The sequence below is a fragment of the Suricata suricatta genome, chromosome 3 (genome assembly GCF_006229205.1).
Source record: "Suricata suricatta isolate VVHF042 chromosome 3, meerkat_22Aug2017_6uvM2_HiC, whole genome shotgun sequence".
Lineage (NCBI taxonomy): Eukaryota > Metazoa > Chordata > Mammalia > Carnivora > Herpestidae > Suricata > Suricata suricatta.
In genome coordinates, this window is record NC_043702.1 from 28661191 (window position 1) to 28681550 (window position 20360).

The following is a 20360-nucleotide window of genomic DNA, read 5'->3' on the forward strand; positions in this document are numbered from 1 at the left end:
TCTCATTTAACAGGAATAACCATTGTTGGCATTATTATTAGCATCATTCCAGCAGTTCTAGCCAATTCAAATAGGAGAAAAGATGTATAAAAATTGGAGAGAAAGGGGAAATCATCAATCTAGACAGATGAGATTTAAAAAAAAATTTTTTTATGTTTATTTATTATTGAGACAGAAACAGAGTATGAGTGGGGGAAGGGCAGAGAGAGAGGGAGACACAGAATCTGAAGCAGGCTCCAGGCTTTGAGCTGTCAGCACAGAGCCCAAGGCAGGCTCGAACCCACGAACCGTGAGACTATGACTTCAGCCGAAGTCCGTCGATTAACCAACTGAGCCATCCAGGGGCCTAGACAGATGTGATTATTAACCTAGAATAGGTCTTAAAAGTGAAGGTAGTCCATTATATCCCTCCATCCCTGCCCTCAGTCTTCTATGATTTATAAAATATTCTCACACGGCTAGATATTTTGACTGCTTTTTTCACGATGGCAATCAAATTAGTTCTGTAAATTACTTTTTTCACTTATATCCAGTATATTTCCCCCCTGAAGTTCATATAGGTTTACTTGAACTAATTTATGAAATATTTATGTTGACCAGGTGGATGAGCAAGCCCGAGAGAGGGTATAGTAATGAAATAGCAGGAGTTTGCTTTGAAATATTTCCTGTCCTGAACATCTAGGCCTTTAGGACAGTTAAATTTAAATATTTTAAGGGGTGCCTGGGTGGCTCAGTCAGTTAAGCGTCCGGCTTCAGCTCAGGTCATGATCTCACAGTTTGTGGGTTCGAGCCCCGCATCGGGCTCTGGGGCTGACAGCTAGCTCAGAGCCTGAAGCCTGCTTTAGATTCTGTATCTCCCTCTCTCTCTGACCCTCCCCTGCTCGCACTGTCTCTCAAAAATAAATAAAAGACATTTTAAAAAAATTAAAAATGTTTTTTAAATGTTTTGTTTATTTTTAGAGAGAGAGAGATCATGAGTGGGTGAGGAGCAGAGTGAGAGAGGGACACAGAATCTGAAGACAGGCTCCAGGCTCTAAGCTGTCAGCACAGAGCCTGACATGGGGCTTGAACTCACAAGCTGTGAGATCTTGACCTGAGCCGAAGTCGGTCGCTCAACCGACTGAGCCACCCAGATGCCTCAAATTAAAAAATTTTTTAATGTTTTTTAATTTATTTTTGAGAGAGAGGGAGACACTGAGTTGAAAGACAGGCTCCAGGCTCTGAGCTAGCTGTCCACACGGAGCCCAATGCGGGGCTCAAACCTACTAATGCGAGATCATGACCTGAGCCGAAGCCGGACGCTCAACCATCTGAGCCACCCAGGCGTACCTCAAATTAAAAATTTTAATACAACTTTTCTTCCTTGTAGCCTAGTAAAGGGAAAAGGGAAAGCTCTTATTTAAGATTTTTTTTAAGTTTTTATTTTTTATTTTTTTGAGAGAGAGCAGGGGAGGAACAGAGAGTGAATTCCACACAGGCTGTGTACTGTCAGTGTAGTGCCCCATGTGGGTTTTGAACTTAGGAACAGTGAGATCATGACTTGAGCCGAAACCAAAAGCCAGACGCTTAAGTGACTGAGCCACCCAGGTACCCCTTGACATTTTTTGTAAGGTTTATTTATTTGAGAGCCAGCATGAGTGGGGGAGTGACTGAAAGAGGGGTGAGAGAGAATCCCAAGCAGGCTCCCCACTGTCAGTGCAGAGCCCTGGGGGTGGGGGGAGCACCAACGGATCATCCTGGAGATAAATGGCCTGAGCTGAAACCAAGGGTGGGTCCCTCAACCAACTAAGTCCCCCGGGCTAAGTTTGTTTTTTTATTTTGAAAATGTTTTTTAGTGTTATATTTTTTTGTTTTTAGTTTATTTTGAAAAATTTTTTTTAGTGTTTTATTTATTTTTGGGGCAAAGAGAGAGGGAGACACAGAATCCAAAGCAGGCTCCAGGCTCTGAGCTGTCAGCACAGAGCCCAACGCAGGGCTCAAACCCACGAACGTGAGATCATGACCTGAGCTGAAGTTGGAAGCTTAACCAGCTGAGCCACCGGGGTGTCCCAGCATTGACCTTTTTTAATGACTCCCATTTGTTCAGTGCTTAACATGTACTAGGCAGGGTACTTGGTTTGTTACATACTTTGTTATCATTTGATCCTTAGAGCAAACTGGAGGTAACATAGCTACTACTATTATCCCTATTTTGCAGATGAGAAAACTGAGGTTTTATTATTTGTTCAAGGTAATACCAGAAAGTAGAAGATTTTGGCAAACACGCCTTCTGACTCCTTTAAGTATTTATGTATCTTGTCATTTATTGGTGTAAGGAATTTCCTCTTCAGTTTTGTAAAGAAGAGAGTATTTTTTTAGTTTTTCTGTAGCTAGAATCCAAGCTATTTGATCAGCCATCTGGGTGACTTGGATTCTGGAGAAAGTGTGTTGGACCACATCCTCCCACATACAGTCCAGACTTGACAAATCAGTTGATTCGGTTTCATTGTAGACTATATGGAGTTACAATATGTAATTGTTCCTGATGGACATTTTGTGTACAGAGAGGTAGTGGGCATTATGTGATTTCTTCCATTTTGTTACAAAAACTCCAGAATCTCGTAAGTCATGATTCTTATCTTATATCGTGTAATTGGGAGCAGCATCTGTGGATAGCAGTGCACTGAATGGTAGCAATGTATCAGGTGACCAGCCTTTGGACTCAAGAAGTGTATAATTTGGATGGGATAAATGTGGGGAAACATTACAGGGAAAATGACTTTTAAAACAGGAATTGCCCTTTTTGTTGTATTTCATAGAAACATTTGTTGCCAATTGCCAAATATTTTTGCCAATATATCAAAAAATGTTGGATTTCTGAGGGAGGTTTTAGGTTTGTAGGTTCATTCCATCGGTATTGTGAAAAGATCTGGGCTCCGAAAACAGAGGTGGCGATCAGCACCAGTAATGAAAAGTCCCGCCACCTTATGGCATCTGTTAAGTGGAAGAGCCTTGCTGCTTTAAGGTACTTACAAAACTTAGTGGAATAAAAGTTATTTAGTTCAATTTGGAGGGATAAGGTAACTTGATGTTTTATCATGTCTCTTATTATTTGAATTTAATATCGGGATGATGGATTACAATGAAGAATCCATCCTATCAGGAAGGGTGATACCCCAGTATTTCACTTCCCAGGTGAGCAAGCTTTTCATGTTCCCATTTGTTAACTAGGCCTTTTGATATTTTTGTAGACAATCTGCTTCATCTTGATTCTGCAGCATTCCAAACTGTGGTATCCTTGGGGTTCTCTTAACATTGCTATGGTGCAGAAGATTTAAAATCAGGTATGGCTGTGGGGCCAGAAGTCCCTCAGTGAAATTCTCAACTTGAATCTGCCTTCTACTCTCTGATTTATCATTTGGGTTTCTTTTTTTGTGGTGGTCTTTTAGCTGATGTTCACAAGGAATAGAGTCACGTGATGTATGAAGGGAAACATATACACTTCTCTGAGGTTGACAATAAGCCCTTGTGCTCATATAGCCCCAAACTGTGCAAGCAGCGGCGACTCAACGGCTACGCTTTCTGTATCAGACACGTTCTGGAGGACAAGACTGCCCCCTTCAAGCAATGTGAATATGTGGCCAAGTATAACAGCCAACGCTGCACCAACCCAATCCCCAAATCAGAGGATCGTAGGTAAGAGCCTAATAGTGGGAATCCATCTTTGACTTAATTTGTAGGCTTGGTATTTTTCTCGTCTTTCTTTTTTCTTAATGTGGTGAACTTAAACAGTGAGTTCCAGGGGTGATCTAAGTAAACCTTGGAATGCTTCTGAAGATGAGAGATGGCAGTTTTTAAAAAATGGGTTAGTAAACTTGGGGAAATTTATTTGAAAAGTATGTTTGTTTTTATTGATGCAACAGACTTTAAAAGAATTTTCCCTCAAAATTGTTGCTCGTGTTTGTTTGCAGTCTGAACAGAGTAGTTCCTGATTCTGATAGAAACCTGCTTAAACAACAGAAATTATACGAACTACTTTGGTGTTGTAATTAACGATAATAATTTTGGAATTTTTAAATATGTGCTTGAAAGGTAGCAAAGGGCATGTGCTTCATGAAAAAGAATTATTCAAAAAAATGATTCCTTGAATTAGATTTATTTTCTATCAGATTTCTAAGCAGTGTTTGGCATTGTTTTACAATCTTGCCTCTTTTGGTTAAAAGTTGAGTATGAAGTATGTTCACTATAATTGAGAAAGGATATTTTCAATAGTAAGAGTAGGCTCCATCACTAGAATTATGAATTTTTACTTGGCTGAATGAAACATGAGGTGTTTTCAGAGGAGTCTTATGATTTTTCATCTTTCATATTCTTAGGAAAAGTCACACTATTTCACATCTAATCTTTTTCCCCCCTGTTAAAATCTTCATTTCTTTTCTTCACTTCTCCAGAAGCCACATGGATTATTGTAGGATATTACAGAGAGATACACAGTTATTTTCCCAAAAGTTTCAAATACTTGTTATCCTTAGGTAGAAAATGCAAACTTTTTACTTCTATCTTTAAAATATGTGTGTGTGTCTATATATATATATATATATAGACAACCTTCATCCTTGTTCCAAAAATAAGCAGTCGTCACCTGCATACATTGGTTGAAAAGAAATCATGTATTTTGTATGTCGTGGTGAGTAATTTGTACACTTTCAGGGTGAAACATAATTTGTGTTGATAGAGCTTCCACCAAAATGAGTACAGTACCATGTGGTGATTTGGGAATCCTGACTTAGAATTTCTAATGAGCATTTAAAGCTTCACATTACAATACCTGAAAGTTAGAAGCAGCTGCTGAGGGAGGCAAGGAATAAAATTTTAATCTGCGATGAGAAAGGGATCACCATACCTGGCTGACCATATGTGTCCAGCTGGTTTTAGCAGATTTAACGGGGCCATTTCTTCTCACCCCTGCCCTTTTGTAACTTCAAGAATTGATGAACTTGGATTCATTTACTTCAGGTTCCACTATAAACACACCTATAATTTTTCTCTTTATTTTTTCAGTTTATTTATTTATAAAGTAATTTCTATACCCAGTATGGCACTTGAACTCACAGCCCCGGGGTCAAGAGTCACACACTCTTCTGACTGAGCCAGACAGGCACCATGTAATTTTGTCAGCTTAGTTCAGTTGTAGTTGTCCACTGTGGCATTTTTTTTCCCTGCTACATTTCAGCAGAAGCAAGTAGGTAAAGAAATTTCTACTAGCTAGCAGCAAGAAGTAAAGCAGGAATTGTTCTGAATTTCTCCAAAATAATTAATTCTCTCAGTCCTAGGTCTTCACCTTGATGTTTAGAGTAATTTCCTCTTTTTAGAACAAGAAGGGGAAGGACTCTTTTTGTGTATTGCTGTGTCAAGGGAAGTAATTCTTAAGTACTAAAATTGCATTCATTTTTGTCAAAATTGGGTCAAACCAATGCAAATGGTAGTAATAGTTTTATTATTTATAGGGTTGTTTGGAAATAGATTAAAGGAGACGTTAGCTAGCAGGAGGTAGTATTTTTCTGTTACCTCAAGAAATCCAGGTTGAGGGGCGCCTGGGCAGCTCAGTTGGTTAAGTGTCTGACTTCAGCTCAGGTCATGATCTCATTCTCATTCGTGAGTTTGAGCCCCGCCTCAGGCTCTCTGCTGTCAGCCCAGAGCCCCCTTCTGATCCTCTGTCTCCGTCTCTGCTTCTCTCCAGCTCACACACACTTACTCTCTCAAGTAAATAAGTAAACTTAAAAAAAAAAAAAAAAAGCCAGGTTGAATTTATAAAAGGTCTAAACATGTATATAAATATTGATAGTTATAACTACACTATATGATACAATGTAGGTTGATATTCTTTGGAAAATAAGCTTTCATTATTTTATTTTATTTTTTAAAATTCGAGTTAACATCCAGTGTGGAATTGGTTTCAGGAGTGGAACCCAGTGATTCATCCGTTACATATGACACCCAGTGCTCCTCCCAGCAAAGCTCTCATTGTTAATGCAGTTCTTCGTTGGACACTTAGGAATCTGAGGTGGTTTTACGTGCTATTTTAGAAAACAAATTCCCGAGGACTCTTAGTTGATAAAATTATCTGATTAGTGGTCAGCTATAGGAAGCTTCTTCTTATCTGGTGTCCAGCTTACCTGGTATGGATTAGGAATGCTAATTTACGGGACTCTACTTTTTCGAAATAGGATAATGTTATGTTTGGCAGGAGTACTGGTATACTTAAAAAGTAAAGTTCATTTCCTAATATACGTACAGCAGGAAGCTAAGGCTTATTACTATCGCCTTGGTTTCTCAGAGGTAAGTGGTTATATTTATATAAAATTTTAAATTTGCTTGCTATAATTTTATACATTTTTAGTAATGTATTTTGCCAAAAAAATTTTTGCTTCCTGTATGTTTACTCTTTTCTAAAACACCTAAGTTAAGATATAATTCCCATCCCATACAATTCATGCATTTGAAGTATTTGGTGCAGTATTTTGTAGGCTGTTCACAGGGTTGCACCACTGTCTTCACAGTCCTATTTTACAGCATTTTCCTCCCCTCAGAAGAGCCCATTAACAGTCACTCCCCTGTATAGCTAATCAATCCGTATTTGTATACTAAGCACCGATCATAACTGAGTAAGCTGTTGTGATTCTAGCCATGAACACTTTTCCCTTTTAGAAGAGGACGTAGTTTTGCAAGCCCAGACTCTGTAGTGGTGGGGCTGACGAGGGGCCGGAGCGGGCGGTGAGCGTGGGGTGGAGGGAGGGCTCTCCGCGCAGAGCAGCCGCTGCCGCGCCACGGACCAGGTCCCGGCTGCCTGTGTGTAATGAGCAGAAAGCTTTGATTTCCAAATTAAAAAAGAAATTATTCTCCTCACTAATCCTTTTGTTAATTTGAAAAGGACTTGAAAACAACAGAAATCATTTATTCTTTATTGGGAAGCTTGGTTAATGTGGTTACCTCTGAACTTTTTTCCTTCTTGGCCACCGCTTTATGAATCTGTTCTGTTTAAGGTATATATGAGACCTAGCCCAAACTTGTTAGGTGTGGAGACTCTGCTCACTGTCCAGAAAGCTTTTTCTTAATAGTCCTATTAAAATTGAGAAGTGCCTCTGATAGATTTATGTATAAAACAAATCAACAAAACCATGTCTCCAGGTTATTTGGTGAATCTGTATTTTTCACAGCTACTTAAAATTTTGTTTGAGGGGCTCAGTCAGTTAAGCATCTGACTTGACTTCGGCTCACATCATGATCTCATGGTTCGTGGGTGTGAGCCCCACGTCACAGTCTGTGCTATAGTGTAAGCCTGGTTCGGATCCTCTGTCTACCTCTCTCTCTGCCCCTCCTTCGCTCATCCACTCTTTCTCTCTCAAAAATAAACAAACATTGAAAAAAACAATTTATTTGATGCAGCCCAATGAGTTTGAAGATTGACATTAATTATTTACTTTTGTGCCTTTTCCCCCAAAACTGTCCTATGGAGACGCCACGGGTGCACTACAGTCAAAATAGATGCCATTTTCAAATAAGTTAGGGAAACACTGCCAGATGGATACATCTCCACCTCAAAGCATAATGCACATTATCATACAAAATACTTTGAGAAGTTGTTCATCAGAACCAAACAACAAAATTGTTGTCTAATTCTGTTTAAGCCAGCATTTTCCAAATTTATTTAAGCATGGACTACTCTTTAGAACAGATTTGTTAACCTAGTCTGAATTGCTTGAGGAATACCAGTTTGGAAAACACTTTTCTAGGGGTTAAAAGCCTCCATAGGATTCAGCATGGTTTACTGGAACAACATGCCTTCTACACTCTTATTATGTAGAAGGATTCTGCCCTTTTTTAGTACTTTTAAACTACCATTTACTTTACAAAAGTAGCCTTGTGTTAAAGACCTACTAAGAGTTTTCCTGAGCTTTGAGTTCAGGTCTCCACTCTGACAGTTTCCAGATACGGGGTTATGGAGTTTGGGGCAGGTTATTTGATTTCTGTCAAGTTTAGCTTCCTCATCTGTATGAAGGGCATTGTTTTAGTATTTACTGCAGGTAGAGACATGTACTTCTCTGGCTGTTGAGGAATTCCTTTCATCAGTAGTCTCACTAATGAGTTTTAACTTACCTTTTCCTTCCCTCCTGTATTCTCTTCTTTCTCTCTTGCCTTTCTCTCTTACTGTGTATGCATGTATGTCTGTGTTTGTGTAGACTACACTGTAGACACTTGACATTATTAGGGGCTATGTCATAAGATCTTTGTGAATCTACACATATTAAAAAATACATATATATTTTCTCCATAGGAGAGTTTTAAGTGATCCTTTGGACTCTTGATGAGTTACTTTGTATGCTCTGAATACAAAATAAAATAAAGCAGAGTGAGAAGCCATAGCTGGACAGTTACCCAGGGCCACTCACTATTTGAATGACTTCTGTCCAGCAGCCTCTGTGCATACACAGTTCACACACTTGCTTCAGGAAGATGGCAGACTTGGAGGATTGCTTGAGAATAGTGCCAGTTGTTTACATTAAATCCATGGAGGCCAAGAGTTAGCAATAGTCATGAATTTTTACCATATTAGGTAGGAGTCACAGTTTATACCATGTAGTTTTATATTACCTTTTTCTTACTCTACATATCATAACCCTTTCCCCCGTCTGTGTGTGTTTTTTAAAGGTACTGCAACAGCCACTTGCAGGTACTTGGCTTTATCCCGAAAAAAGAGAGGAAGAAAAAGAATGATCCTATAGATGAGGTAAAGGTCAGGCACCAGATGGATACCATGGCCTTCAGCCTGACGGTGCCCACGCTGGCCTTGAAGATGCCCAATGGACTGGATGGAATGTCCCTCTCTCCGCCCGGGGCTAGGGTCCCTCTCCACTACCTGGAAACCGAGTTGGAAGACCCATTTGCTTTCAACGAGGAAGATGATGACCTAAAGAAAGGGGCAACGGTGAGAAAGAAGTTGCAGAGCAAGCTGGCCCAGAATCGGCAGCGCCAGAGAGAGACCGAGATTTTAAAAGTTCGACAAGAGCACTTTAGTCCCCCTCCTGCACCTTCACAGCAGCAGCCCCCGCAGCAGCACCCCCACCCGTCACCCTCCCCCACTTCTTTAAAACCTCCGGCGCCGCCGCCGCCGCCGCCACCACCACCGCAGGGTTTCGTCTGCAAGTCCCCTCCACCTCCGAACACCAGCCTACCACTGCAGGGAGTGGCCCCCACCACACACACTATAGCACAAGCGCGGCACAAGAGGCCGCTGCCCCTCCTGCCCCCCGGCAGGGCGCCCGCCGCGGACCCGCCCAGCGCCGACCGGGTCCTCATGAAAGCCACCGCCTTCCCTCCACACTTCTCCTGCATCAGCCGACTGCAGAGACTCGTGAGACTGTGCACGCAGAAACATCAGTTGGACACTGATCTGTTCCCCCATCTAGGTGAGTTCTTTCTCTCTTACGCCAGATCGTACATTGGTGCGAACTGTTCGCGAGGCCGCGTGCCCGCAGCTGCCCCCTGGGAGATGGGGGTGCAGGGCTCTGGGGCGGGGGTCCACCGTGGGCCGTGTGCTCAGGCCGCGCGTTGTGAAGGAAGCCGCAGTGTGGAAGTAGAATCCCATCGCAGCTTCTACGTAGTGGCTGTAGCCGCGGTATTCAACGGCAGTTGATGGTGTCTGGCAGTTGTGTGCCTCTGTGGCTCAGCACCTGTGTCTCATGAAGTTTTTGACATGTCTTATCGTAGGACTTTGGAGTAATGATAGCATTGTTAATACCTACCGACAGTTAAAAAAAAAAAAACTTGTAAAAAAAAAAAAAAAGAATTCCTAGCACAATACCTGTTCATAATTTAAAAGTGAAAAAAATACAGATAAAACTTGAATGTAGGCAAATGTCTATCATTATTGCTTCTGAATTTTCTTGCTCAAGATAATCTCTCTGATCCATAGTTCATATAGATATATTTTGTTATTTTGTTTTTGATTATTTAAACTTTTTTAAATAAGGTTATTTGCTTTTGAGAAAAAGGCACCTTCCAGAGCAAGGGAGGATCAGAGAGAGGGTCCCAAGCCGGTGAACCTCGATTGTGACCTGAGCTGAAATCAGAGTCCGAAGCTTAACTGACTGAGCCACCCAGGTGCCCCTGATTATTTAAACTTTAAATTCATTTAAAATTTATTCATAAATATGGTGTGAGCTGTGATTTAGGAAAAATTACTTGCATGACAAATGATAGCAATAGAATAGGAAAATAGGAAAAGGATGGGAATAGAGGAACAGGAAGAAATAAAAATGGTCAGTAAACCAATGTAAACCCCGATCCCCATAGCAGGTGAAGAAAGGCAAATTAAAGTAACAGTAAGTTACTATCAGCTTGGCAAAAACCATATCCAGTGTTGATGAGGCTTCTACATCGCAGATAAGTAATATGGTACTATTTACTAATTAAGAGTGTGTTTATATAGCCAGCAAATTCACTTTTGGGACCCTATCTTTGGATTAATATATATATATATATATGTAAGGGTATGTGTTCAAGGATGTTTATTGCAACATTGCTTGCTATATTAAAAATCCACAATCTTTGTAACCAGTAGGAGACCTTGAGTAGATTATGGTGTATATATATACATATATATATATATATTTATATATATATATATGCTTTATGAAGTATTATGAGCTATTAAAAAGAAATCTGTATCTTTTAACTGATTGCGCCTTGTTACATCAAGTAGAAAAGAATCAAGGGGTATTGTATTATCCCATTTTTAAAAAAATAAACAAGGGGCATCCGTGTATCTATTGATCAAGCATATGGATAGATAGGTGTTTTCCTGTTGGCTGTGATGGTAGATAAAGTGTAACTGGATATACACTACCAGGCTGCTAACATGGGCCCTCAAGAGGGGATAAAACTGTTCAGGATGTGTTTTTACAGAGCTGGGAAAGGTAACTCTTCTTATATTATAGTTTTATATTGTTTCACCTGTTATTAAACCAGGTATACCTTTTGGTAATTAAAACAACTAATAAAACTTAAAGGTGTAGATAAAAATAATAAAACACCCAAACCTTATTAATACTGATTTGTTAATGCCATGGTATATTTAAGATATGTAAAATTGGGTTCCTGCTCTACATAAAGTTTGGTAACCTATTTTAAAATTTTTTCATAATGGACTATCAAGGAAGTAATTTTTTATACACTGTCATTTGTCACAGCTGAGTTATTTTTGTGATTTAGACTATTTGCAGTTTGTATCATTATAAAGTGTTGTGGCTGTATAGTCTCACAGGAAAATAATTACTATCACATCTTTAATTTTTCCTTGAAATAGATTCCTAGAAGCAGAATTGATGATTCCAAGCTTTTGCTTTTTGTTTTTTTTTGCTTTTGCATTTTTAAAAAAGCTTTTTGAAGGGCACCTGGGGAGCTCAGTCAGTTAAGTGTCTGACTCTTGATTTGAGCTCAGATTATGATCTCACAGTTCATGAGATAAAGCCATGCATCACCTCTGCACTGACCACACAGAGCCTGCTTGGGATGCTCTCCTTTTCTGCTTCTGCCCCTCCCCCCACTCATGCTCTTTCTAAATAAAACGTAAAATAGAAAGCTTTTTGATACATGTTGTCAAATATTTTCTTCAGAATTATTTTGTCACATTACCCTTCTTTCAGCAGTGTATGAGAATGACAGTTTCTACACCTCTTTATAGTACAAGATACTAGTTGTTACTTCACCTTTGCAAATTTGATACAAAATTTACCTTTTTTTAATTAAAAAATTTTTAATGTTTATTTTTGAGAGAGAGCAAGAAAGAGCACAAGCAGGGGAGGGGCAGACAGAGAGGGAGACACAGAATCCAAAGCAGACTCCAGGCTCTTAGCTGTCAGCAAAGAGCCAGATGTGGGGCTTGAACCCACGAACTGTGAGATCATGACCTGAGCCAAAATCGGACGCTTAACCAACTGAGCCACCCAGGCGCCCCCAAAATATTCTTTGATTTGTGTACTTTAGATCAGTGTTTCTCAAGTTTTTTGGCCTTAGAAGCAATCCCTTTACACTCTTAAAGTTTATTGATGACACTATTCAGCCTTTGTGTATGTTAGTTATAGTTATTGATATTTACTGAATTAGAAGTTAAAACTAAGAAATTTCTAAAATGCTAGTGCATTTAAAGATGACAACAAAGTCACTACATGTTAACATGTTCTTTTTATGAAAAATAGCTATGTTTTCCCAAAGAAATAAAACGAGAAGAGCAGCATTATTTTACATTGTTTGGCAAATTTTAATGTGTGATTTGCTGAAGACAGCTAGATTCTCCTGTCTACTCCTGCATTCAATCTGTCGTATTATGTGGTTTTGATTAGTATATAAAAATATGGCCTTACACATTTGTAGTTGGAAAAGGGAGGAATATTTTACTAGTTTTTAAAAAATAATTATGGAGATTCTTACTTGATTCCACACCAAAATTTCAAAAGTGGTAGTTATTTTTTTCTTTTTTTAAGTGTTTGCAACTTTTTTTTTTAATGTTTATTTTTGAGAGAGAGCAGGAGAGGAGGGGACAGAGCATCTGAAGCAGGCTCTGCGCTGACAAGCCTAATGTGGGGCTCAAACTCAAAATCTGCGAGAACTTGACCTGAGCTAAAGTTGGACGCTCACCCGTCCAAGTGAGTCATTGAAAAGAGGTGCCCTCTTCTTTCTTTTTTGATGTTTATTTGTTCTGAGAAAAAGAGAGAGAGAGAGAGAGCAAGTGGAAGGAGGGCAGAGAGGAGAGAGCATACCAAGCAGGCCCCATGCTGTCAGCACAGAGCCCAACTCAGGGCTCTGATGACCTGAGCCAAAGTCAAGGGTTAGATGCTTAACTGACTGAGCCACCCAGTCGCCCCCAACAAGTGGTAGGTTTTAAAGATTAGTGGCAATGTGGAATCTGAAGCCACATCAAGGGTTTTTTGCAAACCATTACATTAAAATCCATTGATGTACTTTGTACTTTGAATGGATCTTTTTATCCATTCATTATTTTGTAACATCATGTGTTGGTCATTTGGATCAGTTTACCACGTTAAACATATGTTCCAAATGTTGATATATCTCATTATACAAAACTTAAAAATCACATTCATTAATTCTCCCCCTAGTCTAATCAGAAAAATCCTTTCAAAAGTTGTCAGACTCAGTGAAGACTTCAGGTTTTTAAAAAAAGAAAAATGAAGCTTTCAAGTGAAAATGTGAATTTCATACTTGGCAGCAAATACTGTCCATTGTTTTCTTTGAAGTGGCAGCTTGACTGTGTTCATCTTAGAAAAACATGACTGCCAGATATCCAGGTCTTAGTAACTGTAGTTTGTCAGTCACTCTTTCAAATAAAAATGGTGTTGGATGGAAAAGCCGCTGGTTGAGGCCACAGCTGAACCGGTGGTGCAGGTGTTTTCCTCAGGGCAGCTGCCATGCTTTCTGGGGCATGGACTTCCCGTTGAGTCCCAAAGACTGCTGGAGAGAGGTGTGGTCAAGAATTGAGATTTAATAAAATCAGCAGTCTTTAATGTACAAGTGCTTTGTCAAAGATATTCTTACAACTGTTGTTTTTGGCTTTTATTTCACTGCAACTCATGGCGTGAAACCTATAATGACCGCTAGTGGGATTTGGTGCCATTGTGCTAATTCACGCCGAGACGCTGGCAGGTTTATTCTCTCTCTGGTTTTGTTTTTTGTTTTTGGTTTTTCCCCTACATCAGTGCAAATGTCAACATGGTGAAAAGAGCCAATAATGTCTTACTGTTATTTTGAAGGTAGTGTTGACCTAAGGAAATCCCTAAGAGGGTCTCCGAGACCCCTGGCGATCTATGGACCATACTTGGAGTAAGAACTGCTATTTTGAATTAATAATGTAGTTTTGAATAGTTGTTCATATGCATTTTGAACGTTTATAGGTCTTGTTCTTTTTTGCCTTTTCAGAGTTTTTTTTCACTCATTTTTATGGAAGTATCTCTTTTTATTGATTTGGTAACCGTTTTTATACATATTTTATATTTGCTGCAAATCCTCTCCTCCTGCCCATTTGTTATTTTGCTTTTAAATGTCTGTGATAATGATTTTGGAATTTAGGAGTTGAAATCCTGAATTCTAAATCTTTTTTTTTTTTCCCAACGTTTATTTATTTTTGAGAGACAGAGAGAGACAGAGCATGAATGGGGGAGGGGCAAAGAGAAGGGGAGACACAACACAGAATATGAAGCAGGCTCCTGGCTCTGAGGTGTCAGCACAGAGCCCCATGTGGGGCTCGAACGCATGATATCATGACCTGAGCTGAAGTTGGACACCCAACCACCTGAGCCGCCCAGGTGCCCCATGAATTCTAAATCTTTGTGTGTATGTGTGTTTTTTCTTTTGAATCAGGTTTATTGTTTTGTTTTATTTTGTTTTTTACCTGTTTGGACTCTCTTCGTTGCAAGAATGTGTAATATATTCACCTACATGTTCTTTTAGTCCTTTTATTGTCTTATTAATTACATTACAGTCCTCTATTTGGAATTCATTAGGTTTGAGTTTTGGGGCAAAGATCTAACTTTATTCTTTTCTAGATGTTTGCCTCTTATTCCACAATTGACCTATGTCATCTTCTAAATATTGATTTATATTTTTGATTATCTGTGGTTGCTGACCTTTTTTTAGCTTTTGAAACAAACTATGTTGTGTTGAGGGCTGGTTTTCTATCATTTTGAATTAAAAAAAATTTTTTATGTGTGTTTATTTTTGAGAAAAAGAGAGACAGTGTGAGCAGGGGAGGGGCAGAGAGAGGGAGACACACAGAATCTGAAGCAGGCTTCAGGCTCTGAGCTGTCAGCACAGAGCCCCACGTGGGGCTCAAACCCACGAACCTTGAGATCATGGCCTGAGCCGAAGTCGGGCGCTTAAGCTTAACTGACTGAGCCAGGCAGACGCCCCTCTGTCATTATGAACAGAAAGAAAACTTACGGAAAATGAACTGTCTTTTTTATTCAAGCATATTAGGGGCCTAGGTTTTTTAAAACAAAGGTTACTTTGGAGAAGAGAGATTGTAATGCACTGTTGGGACCAAGTACAGCCTGCATTTGTGTCAGCAGAGAACACTTAAAGAAACACGCAGTCCTGTAATCAACGTTTACAGGCTTGCCTGGGCTGGTTATCTCAGTTACACTAAAACTCCTGATAATGAAGCCAAGATCAAAGGTTTGCTTTATTGGACAGTTAATTTCACAAGAGAAACACTTCCATCTTAGTACTTTCAACTTAGATCTTGACTTTTCCAGAGAAGCTATAGGTGGCTCAGTAGAAATTGCTGTTAATTATATAAAAACAATAAAAGATTATTCATGCCCTCATTTTTGAAAGTGCCTTAAATGTAACTTTGTGTTTGAAAGATGTTGCCTTTCAGTATCCTGTCTTGAAGCTAATGCTATTGTGATTGTTCTTGGCTTTGCTTTTTGTAACCTCTATTTTAGTAGAAAGAAAGTAACTTACTTTTTAAGGTGACTTGACACCTTTGGATAGTCATCTTGGAACTAGATTTGGGGTTTCTTTATGCCAGTGGCTGTGTGTTATTTAATTTTAAGCATTTATAATTTGCATTTTGATTAACCTTTTCTTAATTTCCCTATTTAGCACATATAAACTCATTTTAATTTTAGAAGCAATGCGTGAGGTCCTTTTTAACATAAGTGTCTAATGAAGATGATCTTTTGATTTGGGGGGTTTAAGAAGGAAGACCATACTAGTTATGAAGTTATCTAACGTCTCATAGTCATGAGTGTATTAAAGCCTGGTGGCTCAGTCAGTTGAGCGTCCAGCTTCAGTTCATGTCATGATCTCATGGTTTGTGGGTTCGAGCCCCATGTTGGGCTCTGTGCTGACAGCTCAGAGCCTGGAGCTTGCTTCAGATTCTGTGTCTCCCTCTCCCTCTGACCCTCCCCTGCTCATGCTGTCTCTCTCTCTCTCTCTCTCAAAAATAAATAAAACATTTAAAAAAATATAAAGTTATGTATGTTAGACTGTACAACATCAGTATTTACCAAGGTATCTAATTAAAGTCTCATAGCATTATGAGTATATTGAAGTTATGTATGTTAGGCTGTGTAACATCAGTACTAAGACCTCTTCAAGATACAAAACTTCACTAAAGGTAAAACATTTATGTTGGAACCTGGTAACTATCCAATCGTTAAAAACAGTAGCATTTAACAAAATAAGTGATTGTTCACACTGTATTTCTCCCTTTTTCCCTCTAAACTTGTTTTTCAAAATGCCACAAAGTATGGCAGCTCTTGTTTAAAAGAATTAAAAAAAAAAACCACGCCACATGAGAAATAGATTATTGCTCTCCTACCCTTCCCTCTTCCTGCAGAGGGCACCAGTCAGGGAATGGCCCTGCCCCGTGAACAGAGTCCTTTCCTTCTGGAGGTGTTGGGAAAGGGCATGAAGTGTCTGCTTTTGACAATTTATTCTAAGGCCCTTCTTTGAAATATAGAAATATTGATATATAGAGTGAATATAGAGTTGAAATATAGAGTGATTTCACCAGTGCCTCTGGATTTTCTTCTTACCTGAACATACATTATTAGCCTTCTTTACCTACCATTTTGAATATGTTTTAGGTTTCTTTGGCATTGTGTATGTCAGAATGTATGATGTTTCATGCATAATGGTTTGTTACTTCAGAAATTCTACCTTTTTGGCAGGAGAGGGGGTGGGTAACTTGAAATCTCTGTTTATATTGTTTCTCCTCTGAAATGTCTGACAAAAGAATTTCATTCTTGCAATATAGCTTTTTGTTATAATGTCATTATTTTAACCTGAGTATATGTCATATTTATTATTAATATTTTTGTCAGAACAGGGATGAAACTCACCAGGAGGCATTTTATGTACGCTGTGATAGTATGGGCTGTAGATTTTTTTGCACGATGCATTTTGGGTAGCTTTTTGTTCTAAGTTTTAAATAAGAATACATTTCTTCTAACTTGCAATGTCCTCCCATCTGTCCCAGGGTTGGACTGGTCGGAAGAGAGCGGAGAGGACCCGGAGGACTCTGAGCAGGCCTCGCCGTACCAGGTGGCGTGGTCCATCCGAGAAACCCTCAGATATGAAAGACACACGTAAGGCTTCTGTTTTGCTTTTATTCTTTAATTACCCCTGTCGCGGCCTGATCTTTCGCTCTATATGCTAATGTTTCTTTATTTCATTGGCCCTAGTTTTATGGTAATGAAATAGATTCCACTTGGGAAGAAGTGTGCTATATTGTTTGAGGAAAGCTACTCCAGCTTTCTTGGGAACTTTGTTTCTGTACCTTTCCCATTTATCACCAAAGGAACCAATTGTAGTAGACTTTAGAACGGAAAAGGGATCTTCGAGGTGACCTAGTCTCATTTCCCCATTTTACAGGAGAGGAAACCAGGGCCCAGACAGGTTGAGGAACTTGCCTGTGGTCCCAGGGCTTTTTGGAGTCCCACCGTCTGACTTATCTGGATCTTCTTTGGCTCTGCTCTTATAGTAGCTGAAAAGCAGGGCTTTTTACTTCATCTGTTTTCTACAAGATCGATCCATTCTTTAATATTTCTTAAGTGCTGAGTATTTATTTTTTATTTTTGAGAGAGAGAGAGAGAGAGAGAGAGTGAGAGCGCGAGCAAGCACATGCGAGCAGGCTAGTGGGGGAGAGGGGCAGAGAATGGAGGAGACACGGAATCCAAAGCAGGCTTTAGGCTCCGAGCTGTCAGCACAGAGCCCAACATGGGGTTCGAACGCATGAACTGTGAGATCATGACCTGAGTCGAAGTCAGACACTTAACCGACTGAGCCACTCAGGTGCCCCAAGTGCTGAGTATTTCTAATGTGCTAAAATGTCTTTCAAGATAATCTCACTAGAAGTTCTTGGTATCTACCTGACGAGAAAGCTGAAGATTGAGTAACGCGCAGCCCCTTCCTGGATAGTGAGGAAGCGCGTTCTGTTTCCGGGGACTGCCTTGGCGACTCACTTGGTTCGGTGCAGCGTGCTGAAGCAGATCCGTCTCTGGAGCCAAAGATGACTCTCAGACTCAGCTAATTATTATTATGATGATTTTTAAGTATTGTGGTTTGAATAGATGTTTGTCAAGATAGAGGCGAGACCAGCTATCTGCCCCTGGCGGACTCCTAGAATTTCACAGTATTGTTGTATGGACATATATTCTCTAGGGTCTGGTTTTTTAGTTTATAGGCTTAAAATGTGATCTGTTAGTACACCCAGAAATAATTAGGCCTAGGGAACCGAATCGTTAGCGACTAATGCATAAACCAAAATGCCAGTTCAAATTGAGAAATAATCATTAAGTAGTACAAAGGTTCACTAAGCTAAAGTACCTGGGGAGCTTACTGGGGCCTGGAGCTAGAGTGAGGAGAACTAGTTGGAAGCCTGCTTCCTTACCACTAGTGTAGTCTTTTTTATCAGAGAGTACAGTTGAACCCATACCTTCGTAGTAACAGATACTATCCGTTATGCTTCATAAGTTTGATCATATCAGCTTACCTTAATTTGGGATATTTTGAATTAATTTTCCAGATTGCTGTAAATGAGTAACATAAGTAAATTCTTAGCATAATACCCTATACATGGGAAATGACTAATTAATGGTAGTTAAGATTCTTGTTGGGATTCTTAAGATGAACTGAACATCGATACTGGGCATATTTGCTCTTGATTAGGAGCACTGTCTATTGTTTCTGCCCTCTATTCTTTCTTTTCTTTTCTCTTTTCTTACCTTTTCCTTTTCCTTTCCCTTTCCCTTTCCTTTCCTTTTGAGAGACTGAGAGCATGTGCACACAGGGGAGGGGCAGGGAGAGGGCGAGAGAGAATCCCAAGCAGGCTCTCACTGTCAGTGTGGAGCCTGATGCAGGGCTGGAACTCACAAACTTCGAGTTCATGACCTGAGCTGAACCAAGAGTCCATTACTTAACCAACTGAACCACCCGGGTGCCCCTGTTTCTGCCCTCTATTCTTGCAGAGTTTTCAGAATATTTCTTTTGTTTTAGGCTTGTGACCGTTGAGTTTTTCTTCATCTCTGTGGCATTTTACTTTCATGGTCACTTCTGCCTACTGACTTTCCATGATACTCTTTCCCCGGTTCTCCTTTCCTTCAGGATATTTTTTTTTTAATAACAGTCATCCTCGCTTGTCCAGCATTCACTTTAATCTTTGCCCTTTATTCATTCACTCACTCACTCACTCAGCGTATTCTTGTCGAACTCTTGTGCTCTGGGCATCGGGCATGCCATAGGGTCTCCCTTGGGTGGGACTTGGATTGGCCTGGTTTGCCACACTTTCTTAGTCTGCATCTCCGTGTCTGTATCTGCCACTGTGCCCTCTCTTGGGGACCGTTGTCCTGTATTTAAACTACCCACAGAACAACATTATTTCAGTTCTTATTGCAGCTACTTGTCATTTATTGTACCTTGGGGGTAAGTCCAGCAGAAAATGGACAGCTGTAGAAAATTGGCCCGACCTAGCCTGTCCATTATATCTTTAAGAAGTTTTGCCATTTAAAATTACTCTAGGTTTTACCATTTAAGAATCTTCAGTGAGTTCATTGAGGTTTTGGAATTTTGGAAGAAAAACTGGTAGTGGTCTCAGCACCATTCTCCACGACCCCCTCCCCCCCAAGAACCTTTTCATGAGTTTTTTTGGCTACACTAAGTGTATACTTGAAATTTTAGGGAGAAAGTTTGGCCTTCTTTTGTTTTGTTTTTTGTTCTGTTTAAAGACTTTAGTTTTTTTTAAAAAATAGTTTATTGTCAAATTGGTTTCCATACAAAACCCAGTGCTCTTCCCCACAAGTGCCCTCCTCCATCAGCACCACCCTTTTCCCCCGCCCTTCCCCTTCAACTCTCAGTTGATTTTCAGCATTCAATAGTCTCTCAGGTTTTGCATCCCTTTCTCTCCCCAACTCTATTTCCCTCTTCCCCTCCCCCTGGTCCTCCATTAGGTTTCTCCTGTTCTCCTGTTAGACCTATGAGTGCAAACATATGGTTTCCATCCTTCTCTGCCTGGCTTATTTCACTTAGCATGACACCCTCAAGGTCCATCCATTTTCCTACAAATGGCCATATTTCATTCTTTCTCATTGCCATGTAGGACTCCATTGTGTATATATACCACATCTTCTTGATCCACTCATCAGGTGATGGACATTTAGGCTCTTTCCATGTTTTGGCTATTGTTGACATTGCTGCTATGTACATTGGGGTACATGTGCTCCTATGCTTCAGCATTTCTGTATCTCTTGAGTAAATCCCTAGCAGTGCTATTGCTGGGTCATAAGGGAGTTCTATCGATAGTT

The 20360-nt window shown here is 39.9% G+C and overlaps 1 protein-coding gene across 4 annotated transcripts in view; it reads left to right on the forward strand.

Annotated features, from left to right (window-relative positions):
- INO80D (INO80 complex subunit D) overlaps positions 1 to 20360 on the forward strand; it is a 64729-nt gene that overhangs the window by 14111 nt on the left and 30258 nt on the right. For 3 of the 4 annotated variants that reach the window (XM_029933987.1, XM_029933988.1, XM_029933985.1), the window contains 4 exons: positions 3231 to 3323; positions 3429 to 3675; positions 8689 to 9446; positions 17039 to 17147. In XM_029933987.1, coding sequence (XP_029789847.1) covers positions 3458 to 3675; positions 8689 to 9446; positions 17039 to 17147 — 1085 coding nt within the window. In that variant the 5' untranslated portion in view covers positions 3231 to 3323; positions 3429 to 3457. Of the gene's footprint in view, positions 1 to 1981; positions 3005 to 3230; positions 3324 to 3428; positions 3676 to 8688; positions 9447 to 17038; positions 17148 to 20360 lie in introns of those variants that run through there. The other variant, XM_029933986.1, reaches the window with a different exon arrangement.